At 42.4% G+C, this 10,691-nt stretch overlaps 1 protein-coding gene across 1 annotated transcript in view; it reads left to right on the top strand.

Moving 5' to 3' along the window:
* Positions 1 to 6,648: 6,648 nt before the first annotated feature.
* The window catches only part of EEIG2 (EEIG family member 2), a 29,754-nt gene continuing 25,711 nt past the window's right edge, over positions 6,649 to 10,691 (top strand). Inside the window, exon 1 of the mRNA XM_074152116.1 lies at positions 6,649 to 6,887. Coding sequence (XP_074008217.1) covers positions 6,649 to 6,887 — 239 coding nt within the window. The remainder of the gene's footprint in view (positions 6,888 to 10,691) is intronic.

Here is a 10,691-nt window from a genome sequence, read left to right as displayed (position 1 = left end):
CTGAATGGCAGCCTGCACTCGAGCACACCAGGTAGTCCCCCACAGTTTGGGGTCTTCTGGAAACTTAATGGGAGTGTACTCTGCTGCCTGTCCAAATATAAGCATGTTACTCTGTTTGTATTAACATTGTGTATCGGCATAGGCAGAGTTTGAACACACTTTATTCCGTTCTGGAATAAGGAAAGTAAGTTTTGCTGAGGTTACCATATCCCAGTGATGTAATACTGCCAAGTAGCATGGCCTTTGATTCTGTTTTTCTACTCATACCATCATCCTTACGTCTTTATCTAATAAAGCATAACAAGTGCAACATTTTCTTTTATTACTAATCAGAATAGTACTATCTGTACTAGTTATTGAATACAATATAGAGAAATATAAGTGGGAATGAAATGGTGCTACCCTAAGCTCCCATTGCGTATTGCTAGGTTTCTAATATCCAGTGTTGTCATTGTCTGAGGTCTTGATGAAGCACAGTTGTTTCAGTGATGGTTTTTGTCAGGGTTAGGTTGATGGTTGGACTCGATCTCAAAGGTCCCTTCCAACCTAGACAATTCTATGTACAAACAAGAACCAGTCAGAAATTAATACCAAACACCTGAAGTGTACACTTAAATTGACCTCAGGCAGTTTCACCCTATATTATGCACTAATGTCATTTAAATGTTCAACATCAGCTAATCATTTCCACTTGATCAATAAAACTATATGCAAGCATTCAGGAACCTGCAGGCATCGGGTGTCAACATTTTTCCTAGCAGCATAATGACAGACACCACATTTTGGTAACCACTTCAGAGTGAATATGTATATATTATATATACACACACATAATATTTTTTATCAATGAGATATTACTATTCATTTAGTGGCAATACATACAGGTTTGTGGACCGATTGAGTATCTGCTATAATTTGCCTGCAGTGTGGGTTGAAAGCAGTGTCTGATGGGGGATGATTGACTAAAGTAAGAAGAGGCATAAATGAAAGATCAAGACAAGAGAACCTCAATGGAATACTACTAATATTTTTTTCTAAAAACTTCGTAGTCGTCATTAACAACTGTGAAAAGTTAGTGCCAATAGTCCAAAATTCAAGGTAAGAGAGGAAGATAATGCTCTTCCGGAAGCAACAAGGAAGAAAAGCTAGTTTTGGCAGGTTTGACTTTCCTAAGTGCATCCCGCATAGTTATAATTTACAAAGTGTGTACCATACCTTTAGGAGTTGTGTAGGAAAAGTAGGCCACAGGAAACAGGTGGATAATAGAGCTTGATGGTTAGACAATTCATATTTGCAAATAGATTCTGCTTGGACTTGCATGCATGGCAAAAGTTTGGAAGTATGGGTTGTATTTCATCGGTCCAACTTTTTATCCATGATGTGACACAACAGTGAAACCCATTTTTCATGAAGTGATTCCAAATTTATGATGGTCTCCCTAAAAATGGATTAAGTAGCAGAGAGCTGTGCAGAAGGTTTAAATGCTTTGACTTCAGTATGACTGGCTGATACCAATATGAAAAGTAGGTAAGAGTCTTGGGTATTTTGCATACATTGATAGATGAACTATTAGATACACATCTGAGGAAACCACTGCCCTTGTTGAAAGATACAGATACTAGTTAGGCCTAATTAACCTGCTGCAGTGACACTGGAGGCAGTGACCACAAATGCAATTCCAGAGCTCTGCCTCATTTACATCTCTATTAACAAAATAAGTCTTTCCCGTTATTTGGAAGCTAGCACTACCAAAACGATCATTTCTTCTACACATGGTCTTACGCGACAGGTTTTGGGGCTGTACCATTCATACAATCCTTGTTTGTTTAAAAGGAGTTTTGAATAGTCCATCATTTTGCACTCCAGTTTTTACTTTGCTCAAAGGAACTGCATAGCCACAAAGGACATCCGAGTCAAGAAATATCTTTGCCCAAGATACAGAATTTAAAAAAAATATTGTTGTAGATGTGTAACATTTATATCATTTGTATTGAGTATTATAAGGCTGATATCAATACTGATTAGTATCAGAATATAGAAAACAGAAAAACATATGCATTTAACTTACAAAAAGAAGAGCTTTTCATTAGTGTATATATATCAATACATGTGCAATAAATGTTTAAATCGCATCAATACTATCCACTTGGAGGAAGTGCTATAAATATCACAAAACCTCAGAGGCTAGAAGCAGACTTGATATATTTTATTAATAGACTAAAAGATAACTCAGCTGAATTGCATGATTCAGTGTCTGCTCTAGATACTGTGGCTCTTTTTCTGTAAGCAAGGAAACACTTCATAATAATCTTAAAATTATGAAAATAGTGTACTGCATGAGCCAAAATAATTTCTGGCTTAACTCCAGGGACTGCAGTGAGGTTGAGTAATTTTTAAATTATGAGATCAAATCCAGTTCTGCTACACAGTTTAAAAATGTCTGCTAAGTACACCCAGAAATTCTATGTTACCTGAAGGAGCAATCTTCACACACAGGAGGATATAATTATAATACAATACAAAAGCAATAAATATTTATAAGGCAACAGACAATGTTTAGTGTTTTTTCTTGTTTTAGGGTAAAATGAATATTTGTTCCATTATCTAGATGTCATTAGCTCAGTTTTAAAGTACCATTATAAAATAATTATTCAAACCAAGCATATTTTGAAATCTTACTATCATAAAATAACAAGTTGTGGTAAATTCAGATTCTTTTATTATTTTTCACAGATTTTTTTTCTTTCCTGGTACTTATATTTTCTAGCACATGGCATTGAACCGGTTTAGCATGAAAAAGATATTATGTCTTAATTCAGAAAGATTAGCGCTGTAATACAGGTAAATATTGTTTACAAACCAAGAAATTGTGACTTAATGTTGTCAATGGAGGTTAAGCAGGGTATGCTTCAGCTGTGTTCTGATTTTCCCTGTGACACATCACTGCTTTGGAGGGCACAGAACCCCTCGTAGGGTTGGGGCTGTTACCTGAGCTTTATTTACAGCACAGCTTTAAATAGCTGCGCCACATGAAGGCAGTGACCATTGAGAGGGTAATCAGAGAGACTGCTTGTGGGCTTGTACGAGACACGTACAAATATACTTGGAGGACTGAGACTTCACCACATATTTCTTAAAGCAGCATGAGAAGGGGCCTGATTATAGCCTTTACTTACCCACGCCCGCATTTAGCTCCCACTAAGCTCACTTTTTAGTTTAACTTAGCTTCAGACACCCAAATCAACCTCTCTTGTGACCAAGATAGAGTGCTTACAATTGATTGCTGCTGGAAGCACTCATCTGGTTACAAGTTGTAACCCAGACCTAATGTCGGTTCAAGAGCAGCGATCCATCTAAAGTGAAACCCATGGAATGTTTCAATTTTTTTCTGATGCCACTACTCTCAAGAAAAAAATCAGCTACAAGTCACAAATACAAGTGCCTATCAAGGAAACGGTGCTGCAGAACACGAAGAGGCTGAGTGGATGAGCACAGGTCCCATTAGTACTATCTCTAGCAATGGTATATACCCTGGTGCTCTGGAGGATTTAAAAATCCCAGAGACCTGGGCTTCACCTGTCCATAAAGGAAGTTTCCTGTTAACTCCTGAACTTTGCGACTGAAACCTTATCTTCTTCAGGAGAGCAAACAGCTTTTGAATTATTTGTTTTATCCGGGTGTAACTGTGGTATTTTGAAAAACACTGGCTTTTCTTGAATCTTTGAGGTTTTTGTACCTGTTTGAGTACCATCCAACTTCTTTAAAGATTTATGAATTGCTCTTAAAATAAAACTCCAGTGCTTTAAACTTGCAGAAGCTTTACATCAATGACAGCACAGGGTTTTTACATTACCCACAGTGTTTATCCTTTTCTGAAAACTCCTCTGCTATTTTGAGAATCTTTTGATTAAAGATTCTAAATATATTTAGAAAACTATACTTCTGACACATTTGACTTTGACTCTTTCTGATCAAGAAGGTTATACTCAATATAAAAGACTTCTCCATGTCACCAGTTTCAGGATATAAATATAGCCCCTGAACAGAGTTGGGTTTTTCAGATAAGAATTGAATTTGAATCAAGCCTCCTGAAGTCATCAGGCAACCACCCCTTTCTTTGTTTTAAGAGTGACCATCTTGGCACAGCAGGGCAGAGCAAGGGCCAGCTCTCTCCCCAGGAGCAAGAAAGCGAGCACAAGAACACGGCAGAGATCTCACCAGCCAGGGTCTCTCCCATCCTACCGCACCTGAGCAAGGAAAGCGGGCACCCACAGCAGCAAGACAGGTCTGAGACCATGCTGAGGACACATCCCAGGCTTCAGTCCAGCAACTGCACTCAGACGCACCTACAATGAAAAGACAGGTCTGAGATCTAGCTAGGAAATCAGCCCACAGATCAGTGCCCACAACAAGGCACAGGCAGGACTACAACGTGATAACCCCTCAACAAGCAAGCAGTGCTACAAGCAGGGCTCAAATGAAGACTGATGGCTCAGAGCTAGGCTTAAATGGGTCCTCTAGGCAGGGTGTGGGTGAGGCCCCAGGTGAGGCTGGTCAGGGCTGGTTACAGCCTGTTGGTGCACTCAGCATATAAATGCCTTCACTGCCCTGAAAAGTTCTGTTATCCAGAGTATCTGCTTGTGCTAAAGGCTACTTGAAGGGTATATAGTAACTTATAGACCTTAATAGTTTATGGAGGTTGTTGATATACTTCTCCAACCAAGACTAAGTTAGTGCAGATTTTCTTTAAGATGCTCTATAATAGCTAGAGCAATTGTATTTACCACACTTCCAACAGATAATTCATCAGGAATAATTTTTTTTCCTGGTTTTTCAACTCTACTTTTCTGCTAAGATACGTAGGACCTTTTGGCTAAATGTGGTAATCTCTTCTAGGAATCTAAAACATCTGCTTTGAACAAATATCTGGAATTGGTTTTTTAGGCTTGAAAGAAAGTAATATCTTGGTGTAACTTGGTACCAACAAAATACAATTTGCTTGCTAAATTCGAGATGCTGAATATATTTTGTCTCAGTTTCTTTTAACAAAGAGCTGATGAACACAGTACCCAAAGAATTGCCTTGTGCGATGTATTATAGGCTGTTGGGGTCTGGTAGAGAGAAGAGATTCAGAATTATTTTAGAGCTGAAAAGTCTTCTTAGACTGAAGAAGTGTTCTTAACGGGGGAATTCCTAGGTCAAGGCCAAATGCCTAGACCTCCTCCCAAAGATGTCGTCATATTAATTTTACTCTAGCTAAACAGCTTCTTTCAGACCCAGACGTTACTTGACATTTGAGATTTTTGGAGGAAAGTTTTTTCTTCAGAACGTGAAACTGATAATAGAGTCAGAACTCCCCTTGTAGTTCTTTCTACTGGAAAACTCTGTACATAAATACTTTCTATGACTTGGATGTTGTAGGACAGGAAAAAAAGCAAGAACATTTCTCTTCCTGGCACTCCATTTTTATGCTTTTTACTCTTTACTATTTTTTTTTTTTCTAGGATCATGCTACAGGATACTGGTTAACATTTTTGTATACTTAGCCATACACATCACTTGTGATGTCTGTATTCACCAGGTATGTATTCCATGAAAAATATTTTTTAATGTATTTTTCCTGAACAAGGGGCAGCTGTTACTTTCACAAGCTGCAACAAGATTTCAGGGGCTCAGCATGATGCTGCATGCATAATCCTACAAATACTTTTTCTTACCGTATGAATAAATGCTCTGTTGCAGGAAGACATGCTGTTCATTAGGGTTTTCTTACGCAACACTGAAGAGGAAACTGATCTGCTGATGGAGGGTGCTCGGAACTCTCTTTGTCTTAGTCCTCTGGAATGTTTTTTTGAGACAAAGCTGTTCCCTGCAGAGCACATGCTGGTGTTGAACTGTACGATATACAAAAGGGAATGTTGCATGTGTACTGCTGTGCTCATCTGTGCCACAGGACTGTTCTTAAATGTAAACACAGATGTGTACATTCCTCCTCTGCACGACTGAACATCTGTTGCTCCTATCAGAAGTGGAGCTGGCTGTAAACTACAGGCTGAACTGCTGTAAAAGACCCTGATAAGGTTTGAGGTACAGTAGAAGGAAGCTAAATTCAGAGTTGAAATTTCGACGTCTAAACAACGTTTGCCTTTGTTAAGGCTCTTTAATAATATTTAGCAGATGTAATGTTAGCAAAACGGTATGTTTCCGATGGCTGGGCGCTCCCCACCGCCCCAGCAGGGTCCCTGGGAGCGGGGAGGGCTGCCGGGGTTGGATCGCACCAGCTGCGTTCTGCCGGGGCGGCGGCCGCCTCCCTCCTCCGGACACCCACCGCCGCTCGGGACGGCGGCACGTCGAGTTCCCCTTATCAGACAACTTTGCAAACGGCACCGGCCAACTCCTTCGCGAAGCGACACGCCGGCGTTCCAGCCTTTTGTGCGGTAGCGGCCGGGGCTCGGCAGTGACGGCGAACGGCTGCCCCCCGGCCGCGCCCCGCCGCCAGCCGTTGCCGGCAGCGGGCGGAGCGGAGGCGGGCGGGTTTGAAAGGGAGGCGCCGGCTGCCATGTAAGCGCTGGCCGGGAGGCGCCGCGGCCGCCGGGGGCTGAGCTGGGAGCGGCCCCGGCCCTCCGTCCCGTCCCGTCCCGTCCCGGCATGGGAGCGGAGCGGGGCGGTGGGCGCGGAGGGGAGCTGCCGCGCGGCGCTGAGCGGGCGTGGGGGCGACCCCCGGGGAGCCCCCGGCCCATGGCCTTCATCATGATGAAGAAGAAAAAGTTCAAGTTCCGCGTGGAGCTGGAGCTGGATGAGCTCTCCTCCGTGCCCTTCGTCAACGGCATCCTCTTCTGCAAGGTGCGGCTGCTGGACGGGGGCAGCTTCAGCGGGGAGTCCTCCCGGTAGGTGCCTCCGGGGCTCGTCGGCCGAGCGGCTGCCGGGGCGCCCGCTCCCCCGCAGGCAGCCCCGGCCGGGCTGTCGTCGCCGCCGCCGCCGCCTCTTTCCGACGGGCTCCTTCGTAGAGCCGCGTCCCCCCGCCTCTGCAGCCCGCTCCTCGGCTCCTCTCGGCGGCCGCCGCAGCGGGGCACGACCGGGGTTGGGGGCCGGAGCTCCTGCCGTGCGAGGGTCGGGGGCCCGGGGTAGGGAGCGGCTGCCGCAGGGCTTCTGGCGGCTCCGGTCGCCAGCCGGGGCCAGCGCCGGCGGCTGCGGGCGTGCTGCTCGCCTTTCCCCTCGGGACGGGTAGCGGGCAGGCGGGTTCGGAGCTGTTGCGGCACTGCCCGCCACCGGGCGGACGGGCTGTCTCCTCATCCCGTCCGCGTTACCAGCGTCAACGGCTGCAGGATAGATGTGGCGGCGCTTGTAGACTCCTCGTCTGCGTGGCCGCTCGCTGCTTGGAGTCGTAAGGCTTTAAAATAAATACTGAGGCTTTTCAACACCGAATAGCAGGGGGAACGAACCCCTGAGTAGATGCGGGTTGTCCTGGAGAAACCGGTCGCTTGTACCGTAACGCCTCCGGCTGTAACGCCTGATGATTGTACGGGTAAGGGGAGGGGACGGTATGTCTTGCCACCAAGTCTGAAGTCACAGCTGTGCCCTGTGAATGCGAGTTGTGCGACGTTTATTTTATTCTGTTGGACGCTGGCTGTGTTTCATTCTGTGGACGTTTACTTACGTGGAGAGTTAACATAAACAGTTTCGTGGAAAAGTGCTCTCTTATTTCCTGTACGTACTCAGGTCATATGCGTTACTGACTTTGCTCGTGATTAATTCTGCAGTGCAAGTGCAGCGATAGACAGGTGTCTTGTCTTTTTTTCTTCTTTTGTGCCTCAGCAATAGAGCTGTCAGCTGCTGTGACGGTGGCTTCCTGATCTGCTGGTGGCGATGGGTAAACAGAGTGCAAGGGGATTAATTTTTCTCCAGGTGCCAGGCAGAGGCAGAGCCTTGTCAATAAGAAGGGTGTGCTGTGGCTTCAGGTCTGGGGAGGAGGACACTACCCTCCCATTACGCTCGTTCATGTTTTATGGTTTAGTATATTACTTTAATGTTATTACGAAAAGAATTTACTGAAAAAGTCTCATAAAATTCTGGGAGCAGACAGAAATCAGTAATAAATCTATGAATATTAGTTATTTTCTTATTAAAATACTGCTGTTACTGAGCTTGCTAAATTATCTGCTTTTGATGCTATAAATAGAATTAATCAACGAGAATAAAGAGCATAAAAATGGAACTTTGGCCTGAAACCTCCTTATTTAACCATTCTATTTTACTAGCATGTATAATTAAAGATTAATTTTTTTCTCTATGGTTGGAGGGTCTTCAGCTCATCAGTGTTCTGTTCTCATTTCATGGCTCTTTTTCTTCAATGTTTTCCTTGTGAGCGACTTCTTCATGAGTAATAGATGATGATGATCATGATTTTAGGCACTAATGTGCCATTACTGTCCTAATGCAGTCTTTAACTGCCTTGAAGTCATTTTCACAGGCTGACATACATCTGGACAGTATCTTTATTTTAAAGGAGTTGATTTCAGCTGAGCTGATATTTTTGTAGCCTTTTTTGCCTTGCCTGTTTATGATGCTAAAACTGAAAGCTTGGGAGCAAACATGCATATCTTTATGAATGTGAACAGCGTATTAGAGTAAAACGTGTGATAGGTGTACGTAGGAAGTGTCAGTGGAAGCATGGCTGTGAAAAAATTGTGTTGAAGTATTGTGTTGGAGTCAAAGAAGCTTTGAAATTCTTCCATTTTCTTTTTCTGGGTGTATGGCTTAAAAATAAGAACAGCTGTGAAATATATGCTGGTCTGTCAAAGTCCCTATGAGCGTAACTGGTCCTTTCCTGCTGGACTCAGAAGTGTTGAGGTATGTTGGTAGGAAGGTAAGGAATTCTTCTGCAGTGATCCTTCAATGCCAAATTAGGGAGTGCCTTTGCTCTTGGCTTAAGAATTAACAGATGGATTTTCACAGTGGTGATTCAGCAAAGGTCTGAATAAATAAGGAAGAAATTAAGTTAACATCGGAGTGGCAGCATTTCAAAACTTGTTGCAAACATTTTTTAATGGCCATTGTCTTCTAGGTGCACGCATTTATTAGTTTCAGTGTGAGCTGGCGGTTGTATCCTTAAGGTAATGATCTTTGTAGTGCTACAAAAGAAGTTTGAAGAACTCCATTGTGTTTCAGAAAGTAATATACAAACTCATTTCAAATTTTGTGTAATACGTGGAAAAACCGACCATGTCTTCTTAATATCTTTCATTTTTGTTACTGACTGAGGTCTAGTAAACTATAATTTTTTGGGGGTAGAGTTACTGAGAATTAAGTTCTCAAGTTGGTACTAACACAAACCAACTGCTGCCTCTTGCCTCAAAAAAAAAAAAAAAAAAGGCAGTCATATCAACAGGCTGTAAACACAGCCTAATGTTATTAGCATTTTCTTTCCAAAGCTTACTCATTGAGAAAGAAAGGTCATAAAAACACAGCCTGGAAGCACTGGAATAAAGTAGTGAATTATAATGAACACAGATTCAAGTGGTCTTCTTTTCAGCCCTGTGTGGATCATGCTGTATAAATGATTGAAGCCCTGATCCTGCAAGCAATGTGATACCTACATCATCCCTCTGAACACTGAAAAGGGACAAAAAGAAAACAGACAAAAGTTCAAGCTCCTGAAAAATATTTTTTTCACTTCTCAGATCTTTACTGAGAAAGCGTATTTCTTGCATATCTCTATGATGACATGGTCCGTGTTATTGAAGACTTGTCAGAGTCCAACTACTTTTCCGGCTGACACAGATGTGTGCCTGAAGTATATAGAAATTCTGTGACCAGATAAAACTTATCTAGTGCAATACATACTGATCTAGTTTGTGTATAAATAGCAGCCATATTCATTGTTTACATATAATTCTGGGGTTTTTTGTGTTTGTAGTTTTTTAGAACTCCAATTTGAAAACTTCCCTATGCGTATTTATGAATAGTTACCGTAGGAAAACAAAATTCTGTATCATAATGCTAAATGCTTAACTACCCGACAAAATATTCAACTTCTTAAAGTAATCTGCTACTGTCAAATAATATTTTGATTAATGGATATTGAACAGCCAAGTAGTAGCAATCGTTAAACCTGTGGAGGAATGTTTGAGTATGTGTGCAAGAAGGCGGCCCTGAAATTCTAGGCAGAATTCTAGGGGTTATAAACTTTGACTCTATAACATGGAAAACCTTGAAAGGAGTTGCGGGAGGGGGGAGGTTGTGTTTGGTTGTTGTAGTAAACTGCCAGTCAGCCATACAGTGTAATTCCTGCCCTCCTCTTTTTGAAATTGCTTTCCAATATAAATTCTGGATCTTTACAATGGTATTTTTAGAATTTATAACAAAGGGTGGATTTTCAGCAAATAGACTGTGGATGTATGCAAAGTTATGCTAAGAAACCTCATTTTCATTTAGAAAATTGTCTAGGTTAAGCCTGGCTTCCTATGTGGAAATGTGTCTTTCTACATTTCTATTTTTCCCCTGGGCCAATGACAATAGATACCTCTCTCTGAAATTGGATACGCTAATACAGGATACTAGTGCAGACTGCAGGATACTATGCATCTACATACTGTCTGGTCATAACGTATTGTGCACATAATGTCTATGGCACCATGAAAGGGCAGAAGATTATTCCAGGGTAGAAATTACACCTATGAATATTTTGAAGA

The sequence above is a fragment of the Numenius arquata genome, chromosome 8 (genome assembly GCF_964106895.1).
Source record: "Numenius arquata chromosome 8, bNumArq3.hap1.1, whole genome shotgun sequence".
In the NCBI taxonomy this organism is placed as follows: domain Eukaryota; kingdom Metazoa; phylum Chordata; class Aves; order Charadriiformes; family Scolopacidae; genus Numenius; species Numenius arquata.
This window is presented reverse-complemented; position numbering and strand designations above follow the sequence as displayed.